Source organism: Muscardinus avellanarius (genome assembly GCF_963383645.1).
Source record: "Muscardinus avellanarius genome assembly, chromosome: 13".
Classification (NCBI taxonomy): Eukaryota; Metazoa; Chordata; class Mammalia; order Rodentia; family Gliridae; genus Muscardinus; species Muscardinus avellanarius.
Genome location: NC_137799.1, coordinates 34,846,463 through 34,868,770, shown reverse-complemented (window position 1 = coordinate 34,868,770; position 22,308 = coordinate 34,846,463). Strand labels below are relative to the sequence as shown.

The 22,308-nt window shown below is 38.7% G+C and overlaps 1 protein-coding gene across 1 annotated transcript in view; it reads left to right on the top strand.

The window, feature by feature from the left end:
* STX17 (syntaxin 17) overlaps positions 1-22,308 on the top strand; it is a gene marked incomplete at its 3' end in the record, with an annotated part of 52,557 nt that overhangs the window by 25,069 nt on the left and 5,180 nt on the right. The window contains exons 3-5 of the mRNA XM_080708454.1: positions 7,975-8,200; positions 18,139-18,260; positions 18,337-18,387. Coding sequence (XP_080564580.1) covers positions 7,975-8,200; positions 18,139-18,260; positions 18,337-18,387 — 399 coding nt within the window. The remainder of the gene's footprint in view (positions 1-7,974; positions 8,201-18,138; positions 18,261-18,336; positions 18,388-22,308) is intronic.

Genomic DNA, 22,308 nt, shown 5'->3' with positions numbered 1-22,308 from the left:
GGGCTGGCTGTAAACCTGTGATCCTTCTGTTGCTTCCCAAGTACTGGGATTACAAGCGTATACCACCATGCCTGGCTAGTCAGTTATTTTGAATTATATTATTTTTAATAGTCTATAATATCTTTGGATCTTTCTTTTTATACTTTAACTTTTTGAGTAATAGTTTTCTTATAATATCACTCATTTTTTCTGTTTTCTTGGTTTTTTAGTGTAGCTCATTGGTTATTGAAGAAATAATTATTGAACAAACAGTTATTGAAGAAATAGTTGATTATAAATATGCGTATTCAAATATATCCTTTTAAGCTGGGCGTGGTGGCTCACACTTGTAATCCCAGCATTAGGGAGGCAGAGACTGGATGATCGTGGTTCGCAGACAGCCTCAGCTACTTAGCGAGGCCCTTTGTGACTCAGTGAGACCAATTAAAAAAAAAAAGACTAAAAATTAGGGCTGGGAGTGTAGCTTGGAGGTAGAATGCCCCTGGGTTCCATACCTAGCACCACAGTATATATCACACACACACACACACACACACACACACACAATATCACATATATATATATGTGTGTGTGTATATGTGTGTGTGTGTGTGTGTGTGTGTGTGTGTGTGTGTGTGCGTGCGCACATTACTGGGGATACCAGGGGCATTCTACTTCTGAGCTACACCCCCAGCCCTATTTTATTTTTATTTTGCAACAGGGTTGATGAGAATCTCACTACTTGCTGAGGCTGTCCTAAAAGCTGCAATCCTCCTGTCTCAGTCTCCCAAGAACTGGGATTATAGGTGTGTAGTACCATATCCAGCTTACATGTTATTTTCCTAAAAGTAAAATCTCATTATAAGTTATTCTAATTAAAATGTTCTTTATCATTTGAATCATGTGCAGTACTGTTTGCTTATGCAAGTTATTTGCTATCTCTGAACTAGTTTCTTCAACTGTCAAACTAGTATAAAAGTCCCTAACTTTTTAGATGGGTGTAAAGATTGTCCATCATGTATGCCAAGGATCTACATAGCCCCTGCCATACAGTAGACATTCAGGAAATAAGAGGAACCGGTAATTTATAACAGATTATACTTACAGTACTTTTCCCTGTCTTTGTAAGCTTCTAATATGTAAGTATAAAACATATTTAAAAGTTCAGTCTCAGATGGTGGTACACACCTATAATCCCAGTACTTGGGAGGCTGAGATAGGATCACGGATTCAAAGGCAACAACTTAGTGAGACCCTATTTACAAATAAAAAAGGTCTAGGGATGCACCTTGGAGGTACAATGCTCCTGGGGTTCAGTTCCTAGCAACACACACACACACTCACACACACACACACACACACACACACACACACACAGTGTGAAGTCTTTGCTACTATCCGTACTTTAGTGTAGTAGTCAGATAATGCAAATAAAGACTAGTCCAGATTTATTTTAATTAAATAGTTATTACTCTGGAGCCCTTAATAATAAATTATATGATTTCTAGAATATGTTTACTCTACGTTATTTAAATGTTTACCAGTGGACTTGTGCTCTGTTTGTAAAGAAATCAGATTAATTATTATGATACCAAATGTTTTCTACTGTACACAATTTGCTCTTAAAATTAGATGTTGTAAAATCACATTAGGAATCCTAAGTCAATATTTAATGAAGGCAAATATATGCATAGCCACTCATCTCTTAATCATTAAATACATAATTAGTGATTTTTCAGAGTTTTCAATTAACTTAGAATAATTACTTTTTACAATTAACATCAGTATAGATAAGTATATATTTGAATATATCTTTGAATCTCTAAACAAATTCTGAGATATTTCTGAAAGGAAAAAAACCACAGCTAGCAATTAAATTTAGTTATAAACTAGACAGAGAGAGAAATTTTTCTTATTTATTTTTTAAATTTATTGGTGCATTGTAATTATATATCTTGGTGAGGTACAGGGTGGTAGAGGTATACTGCATACATCACTCATCTAGCCCTTCCCCAATTCCCACCCCATTCCCAACCCCCTCCCTCCTTGTGTTTATCCTAGTAACTGACATTCATGTCCATTCATAAACATTGAATGTCCATTCAATGAACATCATGTCCATTCATAAACATTCATAAACATCTCCTCTCCCATGGCCATCAGTTGGGTCACCTTCCTTATTTATCTAAGGTTTTTCCTCCTTTGTCTAGAGTCCCTCCTATGTCCCATTTTCTACCTGGCTTCCACATATTAGGGAGAACATGAGACTTTTCACTTTTTGTGACTGACTAATCTCACTTAGCATAATGTTCTCCAGTTCCGTCTATTTCCCTGCAAATGACATAATTATGTTCTTTTTTATGGCTGAGTGAAATTCCATTGCATACGCATCCCATAATTTTATAATCCACTCATTTGTTGATGGACATCTTGGATACTTCCATAGTGTGGCTATGAACAGATATGCATGCATTAGTTTGGTAGTTTGATTGCCATTCTTTTGGATAAATACCCAGAAGGGTATTGCTGGATCATATGGTAAGTTCATTCCCATTCTTCTGAGGATCCTCCATACTGTTTTCCAAAGTGGTTGCACTAATCTGCAATCCTACCAAAAATGTATTAGAGTTCCTACTTCTTTACATCCTCACTGATGTGTTGTTGTTTATGTTTTTTAATGATTCCCAGGGGTTAGGTAAAATCTCAGGGTAGTTTTGATTTGCATCTCTCTGATTGCTAATGATGTTGAACATTTTTTCATACATTTCTTAGACATTTGTATTTCTTTTTCTTAAAGTTTGGCCATAGATTATAGCTTTTAATATACTTTCTTTTTTTCAATTTACTTCTGTGTGTGTGTGTGTGTGGTGATTAAAAGTAGATTAAAGAAAAAAAGAACCACATGAAGAAAATCAGATTAAAGAGAACAAAAACACAAAATGGAGCGAGCATTTATCTAAATAGTGGTTGTGGAAGGTTTCTGATGACCTGGAGGGAGCCGTAATAAACTCCCTGAAGATGTGAAGGCATAAGCCACGAGGACTAGAGGTTTTCAGGCACAGGGAGACCCCGGTACGAGGACTCTGGGTTGGGAATAGTTAGGTGACAACAAGGCTGGCTGGAGTGTAGGAGGCCAAGTCAGAGTTCAGTGGGATCCGATCATGGGAGGCCTTGCAGGATAGAGTTGGGCAGAAAGTTTTCTGAGTCCTCTACCCAATGCTTTATGAATTAAGAGTTTTTCCATTGTAGTTGGTGAAAACAGTGTTTCCAGCTCTGAGTGAGTACTAGGCACTGTTCCTTTTAACCTTCTTAGATGTTCTTTTCCCAGCTTTATGAAGACAACTCACATAAAATGTTCCGGTCAGTTTGCTGCTAAATATTGATCTTTAGTGACCCCTAAATACTGATGTGTCACTGACCTTTCTGCATTATCTCCAGGATTTTTTCTCTGTGCCGCTCTCTTCTCTAGTATTCTGTTCTGAGAACTCTGCTCACCTTGGACTGAGGCAAAAGCCCACCTATCATCTGCAAGTAGAAAAGGTTTAAGAACTTACTTCTCTGGGAAAAGAAGACATTGGCATTGAGAAAGGTTTTGAGATCAAAATTAGGTGCAATAATTGGAAATCAGTACTACTGTAATTCACTGAAGACTAATCACTTGGTTTTTATAGAAACTTATTCAGCCTTGGTTTTTTTTTTTTTTTTTTTTTGAGCTGAGGATCAAACCCAGGGGTATTCTACCTCCAAGCTACACCCCCAGCCCTGTTTTTTATTCTTTATTTTGAAACAGAGACTTACTGAGTTGCAGAGGGCCTCATTAAGTAACTGTGGCTGGCTGTGAACCTTCGATCCTCCTGTCTCAGCCTCCCAAGTGCTGGCTTTACAAGCACGTACCGCCACCCTGGCTTCAGCCTTGAGTTTTATTCACAGTAGTGATGAGGTGGAATTTGTTGAGAACACAGATTTCTGGAACTCACCTTAGAGATTGTGATTCAGCAGATTTCAGACCACTTGAAACGATAATGTACCACACGGAGTTGATCCCCATCCCATCCGCAAAAGTAAAATCAGCATGGAATTTGGACAAGAGAAATGTGTTTGTGATTTTACTGGAGAAATATGGAGCACTTGAGTTATTTCCTTATTAATGCCTAAAAACATATTTAAAAGGGAGAAGCCATAGAAAAGAGAGAAAAGTAAGAAAACAAGGATAATAAAAGTTCAGAAAAAAGAAGAAAAGATTAGGGAGAACAAGCCAGGTGGGGAATGAGAGAAAAAACAGAAGAGTAGATCACAAAATAAACGCTATTAGAATATAAGTTATTTTAGGTTATTGTGAACTTCAGAGTAATTTATAACTTAGATTTTGCTTTAAAAATTTTATGAACTGATTAATCAGGATTTAGGATCCTTGACCTCTACTCCAATTGGCATAGATTCTACAGAATCTAAGGGAGAAAATTAAATCTAAGGCATCAATTGTAAGACACATTATTATTTTGTATATACCTCTAAGAAAGAAAAAGCACTGCTAGTTAACTATGGCACAGTGATTTTTTTAACCATCTATTGTAAAGTATAGTGTTCCAATATCAGTGATGTTAAAACATGGAGAAGATATTTTGTGCCCTAAAACTGGTGAAATAATAGTATCGAGGAGGCTTTTCTTTTCCCAGTCTATTCTTTCTATTTCGTATATTCTATTTTCCCAAGATTATTTTCAAAGACAGCTCAGATCTCCCCTCCTTCATGAACGTCTCTAGATCCTTACAGTGAGACACATTTCAAGTTTTCTTTGAGTATGTTTCTTATTCCCTTTCAATTCTGAATCTCTTAATAGAGAAACAAAAGCAAAATAGGAGTTAAGTAGTCCTGCTTTCTCTGCATCATCTGCTAACATTATACCATCTGCCCCAAGCAGTCGGCCTGAACCCTCTTTCTTGTTCTTGCCGTACATGTATTTTTTAAATCCTTTTTATTGTTCTTAACATTTTTCACCAGCCTCCGCTCATTCTGGGCTCTTACTTTACTTACACAATTCTCCTTGTTTCACACTACTCTTTGGTATTCACGTGCCTGTTTCTAATTCCCTTTTTAAAAAATTTTTGACTAGTCTCTTAAAATTCTGAATTTACATAGCATACCTTACACAGTCACCTCAGAATCCTTAGGCGCCACTTTCCTTTTTATGACACTCATCTGCTTTCATAATATTAGAAATTCACTCTTGAGAAACTTAGTCTCTTTAAAAAAAAATAAAAGCTTATTACAATATAATTTATGCTATGGTGTCGTGCAACTTTTTTTTTAACTTGATAAAATTAACTTCTCTAAAGAATCACCAATCCCAGTATTGCTTTTTCTAACTCTTCTGAACGCCGAGATGGCATGGTGCCTCCTCATGCTGGGTGGAATGTTCCATATCGCTTATACAGAAAGGCTTTAAAGCCTCCCATTATGATTCTGGATTTGAATTTCTCTTTGAAGTACTGTCATCTTCTGCAATATATATGTTGTGGCCGTGTTACTAGATATACCCAACTTTTGAGTTATATTTTCCTAGTGAAGATAGTTTTATTATTATTATAAGTATTAATTGTTGAGTGATCATTTCTAGTAATATTCTGACTTTAAAACCTATTTTTCCTGAAATTAATATTGCTACAGTGAGTTTTCTTTGGGGAGGGAGTGTTAGGGTCCGTATGGTTTATCTCTGTCATTCTTTTACCTTGAACCATTCTGTGTTTGTGTGTGTGTGTATACGCGCATGCTCGGTACTAGGGATTGAACCCAACCCAGAGGCATTCTACCTCCGAGATATCCCCCCAGCCTTATTTTATTTTTATTTTGAAACAGGACCTTGATAGGTTGATGAGACCCTCACTACTTGCTGAGGCTGTCCTCGAACCTACCATCCTCCTGTCTCAGCTTCCTAAGTACTGGGATTACAGGCATGCGCCAGCATGCCTAGCTCCCTAAAAATACTTATTTTATATATGAAATTCCTATTTCACTTCTATTTAATATAATTGGTGACATAGGTTTAAATCTTTTACCCTATTGTATGCTCTTTAGTTCTTCTGCTTGTTTCTTTTTCACCTCTATTTTTACATTGTTTTGGAATGATCTTATTTTTTTTTAATTAGCCCATTTTTCTCTGTTTGTGTTATAATTATATGCTTTTACTAGAAATTACAATATACATCTTTGGCTTACCAATACTAGATAATCAGGTACCATAGAATATCTTAGTTTCATTTATACCCCTCAAAGTAAATGCTATTTATATAGTATTTACTCTGTATTTTCTGAAGACAAATTTGCTCAGTTCTGGTCTAAAAATGTTTTATTTTACATAAAAACCTTTGGTCTAGAAGGATATGTTTGCAGGGAGTGGAATTTTAAGTTGGTAGGAATTTTCTCTCTGAACTTTGACTGCTATCATTCCATTGTCTTCAGGCTTTCATTGTTACTGTTGAGAAACCATGTTAGGATCTTATGTTTCTTTGCCAAAAACTCTTTTGTCAGTAATTTCTCTTAGAAATCTTTTTCCTCTTTTTTTTTTTTTTTTTTTTGTGTGTGTGTGTGTGGTACTGGGGTTCCTGGAAGCCCTTCTACCTCTGGGCTACACTCCCACGGGCTACACTCCCAGACCTATTTTTTAATACTTTTTTTTTTTTATGTCTCTTAAGCCAGCACATGAGGCTGGCTTCGAACCTGCGCGATCCTCCTGTCTCCGCCTCCCAAGTGCGGGGATTACAAGCGTGCGCCACCACGCCCGGCCTTTTTCCTCTTTTTTTCTTCTTTTTAGCTAGGGTTGTTTCCTTTTTTATTTATTCATCTCTGATTTGCTGACCTTCTTGAATCTGTGGATTAATGTCTTTCCTTGGTTTTTGGAAAATTCTCAGCCATTATTTTTTCAAATTTGTTTACAATATTATTTTTCTAAGACTCTAAATAAGTATATATTGTACCATTCTCTAAGTATATCCTATGTGTCTCTTTTGTGTTTTTTACTTCTTTGTTTCTTTTTTTAGTCTTTCTTTATTCCTTTTTTTTTTTTTTTTGCAGTACTGATGGTTTAAAACAGGGCATCCTACCTCCAAGCTGTACCCCAGCCCGATTTTTTAATACTTCATTTTAAAACAGGGTCTCACTAAATCGTGGAGGACCTCACTAAGGAGCTGAGGCTGGCCATGAACTTATGATCCTCCTGTCTCAGCCTCCCAGGTACTGGGATTACAAGCATGTACCACCATGCCTGGCTCCTTCCTTCCTTCCTTCCTTCCTTCCTTCCTTCCTTCCTTCCTTCCTTCCTTCCTTCCTTTTTCCTTCTTTCTTTCTTCTCTTTCTTTCTTTCTTTCTTTCTTTTACATAATTTCTTTAGATCTCTTTTCCAGTTTATGTTTTTCTTGAGCTGGACCTAATGTATAGCTAAACTCATTTATTCTTTCTCTTGGACACTCTATTTTAAAATTATAGAATATTCTTTTAAAATTTTGTATATTGCTTGTTAGAGTTTCCAGGTGCTAAGACCCCCTGCATTGCTCCACTGGGGTTTCTCTTCCATTCTCTCTTGTGTCCTGATTACTCCCTAGCTTCCGTATATGAGAATAAACCTATGAACCTTCACTTCTGTGATTGGCTAATCACTTAACATAATATTCTCCAGGTCCCTCTATTTTCTTGCAAATTTCTTGCAAATGACATAATTTTTTTTTATTGCTGAGTAGAATTCCATTTTGCATATTTCTCACGATTTTGTAATTCATCCATTGATGGACAAATAGTTTGGTACCATAATTTGGCCATTATGAATTGTGCTGCTATGGGTATGCCTGTATCACTATAATATTCTTATTTCATTCCCTTTGGAAAAATACTCAGGAGTGGTATCACACCTTCTGTTGCAGAGAATATGGGATCATCTCCATTCACAGGCATTATGGTTTATACTAAAAAGCTGGTGGCACTAATGATTTTTTTCTTCTATAGCAACTCCGCTCCAATATCCGAGAAATGGAGAAGCTTTGTTTGAAAGTCCGAAAGGATGACCTGATACTTCTGAAGAGAATGATAGATCCTGTTAAAGAAGAAGCATCAAAAGCAATAGCGGAATTTCTCCAACTCCATTTGGAATCTGTTGAAGAACTGAAGAAACAAATTACTGATGAAGATGCTTTATTACAGTCTCCTTTGACCAGATCCATGACTGTTGGTGGTAATGTATCATACTGAGTCTTATTCTTGGTCACAGTAATGCAGTAAATTACAGCTCACCTCTTCTAGTAGAGATTGCAGATTACCTGGAGGTCAACAGGGACCATCTGCCATTCTGATAGGTTGACTCCTTGGACCCTGGAGTGGGCTGGAAATATGTACCCAAGATAAAATTGCTGTATGGAGTGGAACTTCAGGGCTTCAGTTACATATTTGCCCATGTATTGTAAAGAAATTGTAACATTATTTCCAAGGATAATGTCATCCTCATCTATACAATACTCCTCGTTTCTCTCCAGGGCAGGGGCAACCTATCTAGGCATGCTTTTTCTTAAGCATTCTAGTTTTCACAGGGGATGATAGATCTCTCTCCCAGCTCAGCTCTCTGAATTTAACTGACAGCATAAAAAAATCTGCAATGCAAGTCATGCCATCAACTCTTGTGAAGCGATGCGCTAAGATTTACATATCCCTGTGAAACCTGCCATTATTTATTTTCTCAGGATGTAATGGATAATTGTCCATCACATTAGAATAGTGTCTTTAATCCTGAAAAAAATTCCTGGCTTAATCCAGAGTAGTACTTCAGAGTATCAAAGTAGTTGGTCTTATCTTGTAGACATTGAATGAAATGACTGATAAGGGTTTTCTATTTGAGTTGTCTTTCTAAAAAGCATAAAGCCATTTTTTAATCACCAAAAGAGTGTGTGTGTGTGTGTGTGTGTGTGTGTGTGTGTGTGTGAGAGAGAGAGAGAGAGAGAGAGAGAGAGAGAGAGAGAGAGAGAGAGAGAGAGGATCTTCTAGCCCATTTTATTTTTTGTTTTTGAAATATGGTGTTACTGAGAGTCTTGCTAAGTTGCTAAAGGCTGTCCTTGAACCTGCTATCTTCCTGTCTCAGCCTCCCTAGTACTAGGATTACTGGCATGTTATTCTATGCCTGGCTGAAAAGTTAAATTTCTAAAGTATTCTAGCTTTATTTTCTAATTACTTGAAATTGACTCATTTTCTTTTTTAATTTATTCATTTTTATTACATTTCATATATCACAAGTGCTTTTAATCATTATGGAAAAGGTAAAGTATAAAATAAGCTACAAATTAGAATAGAATCTTAGGGATGCTATACCTGTCCAATTTTTCTATTTCCACAGCACTCCTACACTACACCTTAATCTAGATGAATCTTAGATATTTTTAGCACTAATGATTTGATAATTATAAGGAAATAAAAAAAAAATCTGGGCAAAACATTCAGGCCACCATCTGGAGTTTCTGGGTAGTCTTGCCTTCAATGATTTGCACATAGTGGACCATTCATGAATGTTTTATAAGAACATAATTATTATTTAGGGACAATTTTATAATTAGGTAGAAGGAGATGTTAGCATTCATCCCTTGGTTGAAGAATATTACTTGGGAATCGTGCTTTTCAATAGTTTGTAGTTGCTGTCTTCATTAACATTCATCTGTAGTTACTGCCATCGTGGTGAGGATGAAGGCTATTATCATTTAGTGCGAAGTGATGCTTTATGTGCATACGTATAGCAACTGGGCTTTATGGTTCCATTTGAGTAAGAGGCCATCTTTTGTACGCATTGTGACAGTTGTGACGGCAGAGCTGGATTTTCTGGGGAAGAGTAGCTGGCATCAATCTCCTTTGCTCTTTAGCCTTCATCTGCCCAGCAATCCCCTGATGAGCAGAAATTTTGAGCACTGTGAGTTTTCTGACAACATGATGATAATCTAATGCTTGCTTTAATTTACATGTTACTATTGCACTGTTTGGGTTTCTACCAGTAGAGGTGTTTGCACTAAACAAACTTGGGTTTATATATCATCAGAGGAATTGAATGATAGAAGAAGTCAGTTTACCCAGTTTGCTGGCAATTAAGTTTTTACCCAGGAAGCAGACTGGTATAAAGACTAAGATTGGCAGAATTTGAGGAAGCATGTGTATAGAGGAAATGAAAAAGATTAGATGAGAGCCAGAGGACAAGGGAGAAGAAATAGCCGTGAAATTCATTTTTCAACCCTATTGATTTTCAAACTTCTCAATTCATGGGATACCAAATAGGCTAAGCATCTAATTACATGCTACTGCGAGAAAACTACATAATCAAATCTCTGAACCTACTGCTGATCTAAGCCAGTCATTCTATTTATAAAATCACATACGTAGACTATACCTAAAACAGCGTGTCATTCCAAATTCTGAGTCGTTTGCTGGTCAGATTGTGCTTTGACTATGAATCCATTGCCAACATAAAGCAGTTAAATTACCGTCTCCCCAAGTGCCTGGGTATTTCACCAAATGTGAGTTTCTCCTCGGTTGTCTTAAGTCCAGAAATATCATTAACAAATAATTGAGAGGATGAGAAAAGAGAAGAAAAATGAAAAGAATGCAGGGAAATAATTTACATAAAACTTTGATCGCAGGGCAGGAATAGGGGTTGCTCCATATGTGGTCTTCTGGCTTATAAACTCTTCTGCCATTCTACATGTTTTTATCCTGTGCGCTCCAGTTTTTCCTTATTTTTACTTTAGATACTCATTATAGTAGTGACAGCCTATACAGAAAAATGTGTTTTATTTGCATAGAAGTTAAGCGCCTTAAAATACTTTTTCCTTTACAAATCTGATTCTAAATAAATTGGTTGGAAACATCAGCAGAGATTCAGGAGCAGTCCTGCCACATTTCCATGCGTGAGATCAAAGGTACAAAAATAATTTTTCATATAAAGATTGAAAGAACAAGTAGAATAGGATGTCTTATGTTCCCTGGAGAATGAAAGGAGCTTATTAAATTTAGGGGGAAGCGGCCATGATTCTGCTGTTTCTTTTGTCCAGGTTCTAAGAGTTTTTAGAGCAGATCTTCTCTGCCAGTCTTGCATGACCTGAGAAACTCCTTTCTGTCTCACTCATGTGGCCACTTCATTTTTAGCCTATTGCTTCCCACCAAGAGAAATGAAGAACCCACAAATCTGATCTGTATTTAGAAAGATGATTCAAATCATCCAGAGTAAAGTCGGCGCTTCTCTCCATTTTTGTCTTTCTTTACTCCGCACCCAGGACACGTACTGCAGCAGTGCAGCAGGAACAGATCTTATTACATTCCAAATAAACATTGATAACACAATGCAATTTTAAAACTTCCAGGAACTTCAGGCCAGCATATTGAATGTGATTAAGTATTAGATTTTTATCTCATGTGTACACATGTACTCGACAGTTTTGTGAAACATGTAGATAGTTTTGTGTTAGATTATTCAGCTATTCAGATATATATATATATATATATATATACACACATATGTGTCTATCTACATAGATAGACACATATACATGTATGTGTGTGTATATATATATAAATATAATATATATATATATATATATATATATATTTTTTTTTTTTTAGCAGTACTAGGGATTAAACCCAGGAAGGAGCATTCTACCTCCAAGCTACCCCCTCAGCCCTATTTTTTCTTATTTATTTAGCGGTACTAGGGATTGGACCCAGGAACATTCTACCTCCAAGCTACACCTCCATCCCTATTTTTTATTCTTTATTTTGAAACAAGGTCTCACTAAGTTGCCCTAAGAAGGCCTCACTAAATAGATGAGGCTGGCTGAGAACCTCGATCCTATCTCAGCCTCCCGAGTACTGGGATTACAAGCATGCGCCACTACACCTAGCTTTTTCTTCTTTATTTTAAAACAGTATCTCACTAAGTTGAAGAAGGCCTCATTAAATTGTTGAGGTTGGCTGTGAACCTGCAATCCTCCTGTCTCAGCCTTCCAAGTACTAGGATTATAAGTGTGTACCACCACACCCGGCCAGGAGATATATTTTTCTTTCTTTTTTTCTTTTTTCTTTTTTTGAAGGGCATGATAATTTATTTTTAATAAAAAATTGTATTTACTTAGAAGTATTCAGAATGTCAACAAAAACAGCTGCAAATTTTGTTTTTTTGCAATGAGAGTGTTATTCAGTTAAGAGAACAATTATTTTGTGTAAGCTGTCAGAGACAATGAAAATGAAAAAAAACTACCATCCCCATAGATAACTAATTTGTGCTGTGCACCAACAAGAGCCTGCTTTAAATTTCCATGCCAATTTACCACCCCTATACTGTACCAGGCAAGGTTAGAGGCTATTGAAAATACCACCAGGACAGGATTATCTAAAGATATATTCGGTAGTGTGTTAACTATACAAAAAAGACACCATATAGTTTAAAAACAAATCTTATACAGCCTTTCATTTCCGTTTTTTTTTTTTTTTTAATTGGTACTGGGGATGGAACCCAGGGGCCTTCTACTTCCGGGCTGCACTCCCAGACCTATTTTATATATTTTTTTTTTGTTTGAAAACAGGGTCTCTTAAGCCAGCTGAGGCTGGCTTTGAACCTGTGCGATCCTCCTGTCTCAGCCTCCCAAGCGCAGGGATTACAAGCATGTGCCACCATGCCTGGCCCATTTTTTTTCTTTTTCTTTAAAAGGAGTGAGTTGGCCAGGTGTGGTGGCGCACGCTTGTAATCCCCGCGCTTGAGAGGCTGAGACATGAGGATCACACAGGTTCGAAGCCAGCCTCAGCTACTTAGTGAGGCTCTCAGCAACTTAGTGAGACCCTGTTTTTAAACAAAATATAAAATAGGTCTGGGAGTATAGCCCAGAGATAGAAAGCCTCTGGGTTCGACTCCCAGTACCACCAAAAAAACAAACAAACAAAAAAAAGGAGTGAGCTGTGTACAGGGGGGTTCAATGCCTTACAGACAAGAAAAAAACCTGCACTAGAACCAACTTATCATCATCCTCTTCATCTTCTTGGGCTTCTTCCTCTTCATCGTCTCCATCTTCCTCACCCTCCTCCTTTTTTTTCTTGCTCTCTTCACCCTGACAACTCCCTGTTTTGCGGCACCAGGTTTCCTTTTGCTGGTCGGCAGCCGTATCCTTCTCGTATTTGCCCTCCAGCCTAGCAGCTTCCTCCTCGTAGGCGGCCTGTCATCCTCAGCGGTGTTATCCACGTCTCTCCCGTTTCTTTGCAGCATCACCAGTGGACAGGCCAGGCTGATCTCCTTTGATTTGGGGGTGATACTCAGAGTAGAACAAGAAGGCCGACGGAGGCCTCTTGGGTACCTTGGGATCCATGAACTTTTTTGTCTCTCTTTTAGTAGGGTTTTCATTTCTCTTTCATAACAGGCCTTGCCTGCCTTTGCTATGCCTTCAGATTTTTCTTTCTCTTTACAAGACATGGTCTTCCGCCTCTCTGAGCACTTCTTAGGAAACTGAGAAGTTGACTGAAGCACCTGGGTCAGGTGCTTTTGCCTTTGCTCCTCCAGGCAAGTTTGCACGAAGAACTCATATGATGCCATCTTGCCCCTCGGCTTCTTAGGCTCTCCTTTACCCATGTTTAGTTGTTTTTCTTCGAGAGGCACAGAGTCACCCAGTGCCCATCCGGCTCTCACTTGCCCCGGCGCTGTCTCTATGGAGTTCAGTGTCCTGCAATGGCTGTATGATCATTTATTTTTAAAACACTGTACTAGCCGGGCATGGTGGCGCACGCTTGTAATCCCCGTGCTTGGGAGGCAGACAGGAGGATCGTGCAGGTTCGAAGCCAGCCTTGCTGGCTTAAGAGACCTTGTTTCCAAATAAAAAAATATAAAATAGGTCTGGGAGTGTAGCCCGGAAGTGGAAGGGCTTCCAAGAATCCCAGTACGACCATAAATAAATAAATTAATTAATTAATTAAATAAAATAAAATAAAACACTGTACTACAATGATCATGATGACCAGTATACACATAATAGTGGATTTTCTCTTGGGTATTAACATTGCAATATTTTTGTATATTAATACTAGGACTAAGAACATTAGAGAATAAAGATCTTCGTTGAAAATGGAGACTAATACTCTGGTGTTCTAACCCATAGAATTAATTTAAATCCCCTGTCAATCAGTAGCATTATGTTACTTAGTTTTATAGAATGAAAGTTCTCTTAGAAGTAGGTAGCATGAACTTTACACTTGGTTTATATTTTGTTTTGTGTGTGGTACCGGGGATGGAACGCAGGGGATTTCTACCTCTGGGTAATACTGCCAGACCTATTATTTTATATTTTATTTGGAAACAGGATCTCACTAAATTGTTGAGAGCCTCATTAAGTAGCTGAGGCTGACTTCGAACCTGGACGATCCTCCTATCTCAGCCTCCCAAGTGCTGGGATTACAAGTGTATGCCACCACGCCTGGCTTACTTCTTTATACTTTAATCTTTAGTTTTTAAAGTTTAAGCTATATTCATCCTGGCTAAAGGACAATCATACAAGATACCTCAGATAACTTCCATGCTACCATTGTATGGATTTAGTGGTTTTACTTTAAAAAAAAAATTGAACCACCATCAAATAAAGAGACAAATAAATGTTATTTTTCTATTGGTTTTAATTTTTCTAAAAATCTCCCTTTGCTTTTAGGTTATGCTATGACTTAGTAGTCACCTTATTTTGATAGATATGTTTTATATAGGTGATCAGTGAATTAATTTTACTATTTTTTTGCTATCCAAACTTGAAAAAATTTAAGGGATGCCTTTGAATTAATTTAGATTTCTAGTTAAATACTCCCTCATATAGTGAAGTTTACTGGAAATTTTATGGTATTTAGTAGAATCATTGCTGTTCATGAATATGGAGAGAGGGGGATAATATTTGGATATATAGGAAAAGTTTTATATTCATGCTATTTAACTTATTTCTCACTTCAGCTAAAGCAAGTCAAGTATATTAACATTTATTTGAATTTGTAGTCAATAATAAGGCTTTAGAACCAGTTTCGGAGTTTGAAGAACAGTGGTGAGTCATACACACACACACACACACACACACACACACACACACACACACATTTTGTGCTTACAATGGTTTGCATGTTGGTGGGACGATGTGAGATTGTTGTATAATATGAAGCAATTGCAATTTTGGACTTTCATGACCAAGCTAAAGTTGTTCATCACTTTACTGTTCTTTCCTGCAACTATAATCTATCTCAGTACTTTGTTTTAGCATGTCATAGCAGTTTGTAAAAGTTCAAAGTCAAAGGATGGTCACTTAGGGACAAGTTGAAATTGAACTATGGGAGTTGTCGAAATTAAAAGGTTTGCATCCTTAATTGATAGTCATGCCTTGAATTGATCAGTGATGTTCAGAGTTGTAAGTTTACAACAGGGGTTTCCATGGAAGAGAATAGACTTCTTTGTTCTAAGCTTCTATTTGAACTAAGATGCATACGCAGTTTGGTTTCAAGTGAGACGGAAATGACTTAAACATTTCTTACTTTTCTTCTAAGGGAAATCTTTTTATGTTTATTTAAATGTCAAACATTTCTCATCCCTTATGTTTTTAGATAAAAATTTTGTATGTGACAAACTCTCATTTCATGTACACCCCAACATATTTCATTTGAATCTTCTTTAATAGTCCATAGGTTAGGGCTTTAAAACACCCTGAGAGTGGGCCAGCTCTGCTTTGCACTGGGTCTGGTAGTGAAGCGGTGGAGTCATCCTGGTGATAGTATGTAAGGACATGAAGCAGAACGGCCACAGCCATTCACTCCCTTTGGTGGAGGTGAACACAAGCATCCTGATGTTGATAAGCCAGGGAGTAAAGAGCTAAGCATTTGCAAAATCCACTAAGAGCTTTGGAAATATTAGATATTTGCCATAATGCTGTCACGTAAAACTTGCTATGTATCTGGGTTTTTTTTTTTTTTTTTTGCTTGTTCTTTAAAGAAACAAGAAACATAGCCAAATAAATTAAGTTCAGAATTTAAAAAACATTGTCACCGGGCGTGGTGGCTCACACTTGTAATCCCAGCATTCGGGAGGCTGAGACCTAAGGATCACGGTTCGCGGACAGCCTCAGCTACTTAGTGAGGGTCTCTGCAATTCAGTGAGACCTGGATTCAAAATAAAAAGAATAAAAAAAAAATAGAGCAGGGGATGTAGCTCGGAGGTCAAATGCCCCTGGGTTCCATCCCCAGACCCTGAAAAAAAAAAACAAAACAAAAGAAAAAACATTGTCGAGTCTGATAAACCTACGTACTATTTTTTTTTTTTTTTTGGTCAACTGACTTTGCCCTTCTTAAACAATTCAAATAAATTCTTCCTTGAGAAGCAAAGTGTTCATCAATTTTGGAAGTAAAGTGGCAGTGCAATTTTATAAATACTATTCGGTTGCAGGCCTGGTTGAAAGGGGGATTGAAAGGAAGAAACTATGAACTTAGCATTTTATAATGACTGACTTTTAGGAGATTAATTCACTGTCATCCTTCTATTTAAAACCAACTTAGTCCCCTTCACCAAGTCTCCACTGTTCAGGCTTCGCTTTTCTTTGTCGCGATCTAAGCGTCAGCCACACAGAATGTCTTCAAGTTCCTGAGTCCGTCATTCTCCCTGACCTAAGTGCTGGGTGCCTTTGCGTCTCCCTGCACCTTCACACCAGTTCACTCAAGTGATTTCTGATCATCCTCAGGCTCCCACCTCAGAGCCTTCTCTCACCACTCTGCCCTCCGCAAGTCAAGGCTGAATGCCTCTCCAGCACTCACAGGACACCCCATACCAAGCCCTATCACACCTCCTATCAGACTGTCCTGACTGCCCTTGACTATTAATTACCATGTCTCTATCACACATTTTATGGTAGCTCTGTTAATAACAGCAGCAGGAGCAGTGGTCACAGTGCCTGCACTTGTACTTTATATATGAGCCAAGTGCTATGCAACGTTATTTTACAAATGAGAAAAATTAGCCAGAGATGAAATACCTTCTCAAGTCAAAGAGCTAGTGAGTAGCCAAGCCCGGATTCTAACCCAGTCTTTGTGGCCAGGCTCCTAACAGCTACACCACGTTGCCTCCATTGTGGCCCCAGCCCCTCGGCACCCCGATGGGTAAATAGTAGTCATCTGGCAAATGTCAACTGAATGAAGGAAAAATTGTTAAAACCAATATGAGGAAATATGGAAGACTCGAACGTGGAGTTTTGAGTGTAAGTTATCATTATGGCGGTGTCGAATAAGCAAGGCAAATCTTAGTGACTTGAAGATTTTCAATGAAGGAAACAATGGCAGCATGGACCAGCAGAGTGACCCTAGGGAGAAGAGTGACAGAATGTGAGCAGAACCGCTCGTTTGGGCGACAGTATCACAGAAACTGGCACTGATTGGAAGCACATCGCTTCCCCACTGCTCTTTGTGGCGCTGGGGATCCAACTCAGGGTATCACCTGTTCTAGGCAGCTCTGCCACTGAGTTACATTCCCAGACCCACTTCCCTGCTTTTAACACTTTGTATATGTGACATTTGTTACTAAAATAACAAAATAAAAGGTTGAGGATTTGGCATTGAAATCCGTTTAACCTCTCCCTACTGGGTCTCTCTCATGGAACACCAGCCGAAAAGAGCAGCTTCCCCTGCCGCTGCTTCCACAGCTAGTCCTAGTTACTCATTTTGGGTAGATAGAATGTTTTAGGTGACTTTGTAGGTAGAGAAAAAATAACTAACCTAAGGAACAAGCTGCCAAATGATAAATAATTCTGTTTTTATAAAACAATCAACTTAGTATTAGCCTGAATTTAATATGTAAGCATTTTACATGGCAGCTGTTTTATGGAATTGATCCGTGCTGTCATTTCTTTTGCGGGTCTGGGGATGGAACCCAGGGGCATTTGACCTCCAAGCTACACCTGCTGCCCTGTTTTTATTCTTTATTTTGAAACAGGGTCTCACTGAGTTGCAGAGGGCCTCACTAAGTAGCTGAGGCTGGCCGTGAACCGCAATCCTCCAGTCTCAGCCTCCCTAATGCTGGGATTATAAGCGTGCGCCACCATGCCCAGCATATGTCATTTCTAAAATGCAAACTCTAAACATGGGTCTCTGTTCATCCAGGAGCATTTCATGCTACTGAAGCTGAAGCTGAAGCTAATTCTCAGAGTTTGACTCAGATATATGCATTGCCTGAAATCCCTCGAGATCAAAATGCTGCAGAATCATGGGAAACCTTAGAAGCGGTATGTTAAAAATTATTTTCTTTTTGGTAACTTTGAGGCATAAAAATAAGTAACTTTCTCTCTCTTTCTTTTAAAGGACTTAATTGAACTTAGCCAACTGGTGACTGATTTCTCTCTGCTAGTGCATGTAAGTATGTAACTGTTTTTGGCTCAGACTCCTTAGGTTATTAGAGTGACAGACTTTGATCAATCACTGTACTTTTGGTTATAATTTCAATAGAATTTACAACTTTTAACACTGATATTGAGCCAGGACTGTCTTCAAATTCCAGGTCGACTCACTAAACGTTTATTAAGCACTTGTTATGTAAAAGGTGCTATATTAGATGCTCAGCATTGGGGGATCTGACAAGGTTGAATATAGAACTAGATGAAGCCTATTCTCTGCCTTTAGAGATTCAGCAGTGGGTGGAGATAGGAGGACCTCCAAACCTAAGCTGAAGCATGATAGCTAAATGTAAACATAAGGTGTGAAGAGAAGTGTCCTCCAGCCCAGCAAGTAGCACTGAATTCCAAGGGAGGGAAGCAGGGTGTGTGGGGTGAAGCGTTGAGAGTGACTTCCCTGAGGTAGGTAATATCTGCTTGAGCCTTGAGAAGTGAGCAGATGTTCACTTGGGGTGGGGGTCAAGGAGCACAAAACAGCTGAACAAAGACATGTGTGGAGAGTGTGCGGCCTGTCAAGAGCGGTAAGTGTTGCATACAACCACAGCATTAGGAACTGTGGGCAAGCGTGAGGTGGGGACCAGATGGTGTTGGAACCAAATGCCGCACTTGGGAATCTGAGCTCTACTTCATAGGCGTTTAGGAGTCAGTGGAGATTTTTGAGCAGGTTAGTCAGGTAACCTGATCCGAGCTCTAGCAAAACCACTGTTGGCTGTGTGAATAATGGTGGAAGAGAGGAGGAGGTCATGGGCAGGATGACCAGTTAGGGTTCGGTTGTCGGAGTTTAACGTGGAGCAGTGGCAATATCAGTATAAAGGAGAAGGACAAGTGGTATTTTTAGGGTAGACTTAGCAGAAATTGGAGGAAGGTGGAGTCAAAGGTAAGGAATATTATGGCTTTATTTTGCATAATCACCCTCCAGTGATGCTGTTAATATAGATTAGGGAGCACAAAGTAGTTTGGGTGGGAAAAACAGAATAGGCTTCTACCATTATATTTCTAAACTATTCTTGTCTTTCCTTACTAAGAATTATGGGAAAGGAGAGAGAGAGAGAGAGAGAGAGAGAGAGAGAGAGAGAGAGAGAGAGAGAGAGAGAGAGTCTGTGTGTCTGTGTCTACACAGGCACAAGCCTTTCTGCTTATGCCTCTCTGTCCAGTTTTAGTCTTTTGTTCTTGATCAAACTGTGATTTTAGGCTTGTCCTTCTGAGGTATGGTTTCCCTTAGATCTGGCGTTAAGCTTGAAGTTCCTAGATCATACGGTCTCAGAATTGGATTGGGAACAAAATGAAGAGGCCAGCTAATCTAGCCCCTCTATTGTTGCCCCAACGTCTCAGAAAACAGTCTTTTAGTCTCTTTTTGAATACTTACAGCATAGGACACTCAGTGCTTCCACATTCTGTTTGTAGGCTCTAAGTGGGAAGCTCCTCCCTATGTAACTCTGCCCTGTCATAACTTCTTGGTACTTTTGACTACTAGAGCCACATACTGAGCATGTTTTTCTTCATATAAAAAGTTTTCAAGATTTTAAGACCATTGTCATCTTAAGAACCCTTGATTCTTTTGTGTTCCTTCTGCAGTATGATTTCTAGACATCTCAGTACTGATGCTTATTCTGCTTATGTCCTAGCTTGTGGATTTTTTTTTTTGATGTAATGATTAAAATTGAATGCAGTAAATTGTTTGAATTATTTCTGATGCCTCTAAGTCAGAAGAAGCAAAATGTTGGCCTCTGGATTAGGTATCTGTACAATCCATTAGCATATTTTCATATAGCAGGGAATGATACAAGAATCCTGAAATATGTGCTTAGAGGCAAGTATGTGTGAGTGTGAGTGTGAGCATGTGTGTGTGTATTTGTGTGTGTTACTGAGGATTGAACTCAGAGGCATTCTACCTCCAAGCTTTACCCCCAGCCCAATTTTATTTTTTACTTTGAGACAGGGTCTCACTAAGTTGCAGAGGCCTCACAAGGTTGCTGATGCTGGCTGTGAACCTGCGATCCTCCTGCCTCAGCCCCCCAAGTACTGGGATCACAAGCATATACCACCACGCCCAGCTTAAGACAAGATTTATTCAAGTATTATAACTAATCTCTGGATTTAATGCAGTTTGTAAAACCTCTATGTGTATGGTTATACAGATATATATATTTTCCAAAAGTCGTCAGTCTATATGTGGGCCTCACACCTGTAACCCCAGTATTAGGGAGGATCACAGGATCGAGGACAGCCTCAGCAAGTAGTGAGACTTTCATCAACCTAGCAAGACCTTGTTTCAAAATAAAAATTAAAAAATAAATAGGGCTCGGGGTATAGCTCAGAGGTAGAATGCCCCTTGGTTCAAACCCCAGTACTAAAAATAAATGTGTCTTCCTGTAAATTATACATCAATAAAGTTGATTTAAAAAACAAACTAGAAATGTACAAAGCTCTTCTCACTCGAGACAAACACATTTCCTTTTCAGTGGGGTAGGCACATGAAAGGAAATTTGAAGTTGTGGCCATTTACTAGTTATGTGTTCAGTTCTGTTAACGTCAGTAGCTCTTAATCCCAGTCTGAGGAAGACTCATGCAGGAAGACTCTGGCTATTGCCACAGCTCTAGACAAATGTCCTATTTATAATAATCTGTGCAAGGACATGAGGCAGAATGCTATTTGGCAAAAGCTCAAAGGAGACCCCTGATTGTTATTCCAGAGTGACCAAGTTCCCATGACCACATGGCTGAGGACTCACAGAAGCTCCATTTAGGTGCAGAATGACTGGGGAATGTAACCAGGGTGACCACATCCTCTTGCTGTCATCACATGGACACGATAGTATCTAGGCAAACTCATCATGCACTTGAGGAACACTTTCTGTGTAATTAGCACTAGGTCGAACTTAGTAAAGAACAGACAGTAGTGGTGAGAAGCTACAGGATAGTAGGCAATGGTTGTCCAACATTGTGAATGTACTTAATGCCACGGAATTGCACACTTTGAAATAGTTAAACATATCAAATTCAATCAGTAAACCAAACATGAGAAGGAGGGAGGGGAAGGGAATGAATGGGGTGGGAATTGGGGATGGGCTACATAAGTGATGTGTGCTATATGGCTCCACCGTCTTGTACCCCATTAAGATGAATGACTACCATGCACCCATAAATGAAAAAAAAATAGTTAAAATGGAAAATTTATATGTGTTTCACCACAGCAAGAAAGACTGACAGAGACATTGAGACTGAGGTATGGTCTAATTAATGTTAATGAATTAGTATCTGCTCGGCTCCCAGCTCCTTTTATCTCCACCTCTTTGCTCTTTTCTCTTAATCAGACCTGTTTCTACCGAAGGCGAATTCTGGGCCAGTAATTCAGCAGCATGTCACCCTGGCTGCCGGTCCTGTTTTCACTTCTGCCTTTTGCCTTGTTCCCAATGGCTTTTGAATTCCAGTTTTACTTTGGATACATAAAAACTGGGTTGCAGTGGATTCAATGAGATTCTTCCTTTTTTTTTTTTTCTCCAGTATGTGCCCTTCAGCATGTTATTTGACAATAGTGAAACTGTAAAAGCCCTGGAGGGCTAAATGAGATAATGCCTGCTATGCCCATCCCTGCCTCCCACCAACCCCAGCTGGGTCCTGCATTGGTCCTTCCATTGGCCTCCTCTTTGGCTCCTCACAAGAATTCTACCTTTGCCACCAACCTCACCCTTAGCCATTTTAATATTGGAGTTCCTTCAGTCCCTTCCCTGCTGTTGAATCCCCTGATTCTACTTCTCCATACTGTATACTACTTTTTCTAGATGAGTATACGCCTGTGTCTGCCTGTATTTATAGTGTTTGCATGTGCATTGCTGAGCTTTTCTGTGTATACAACTGATTGCATTATAGTTAAAGCTGGAAC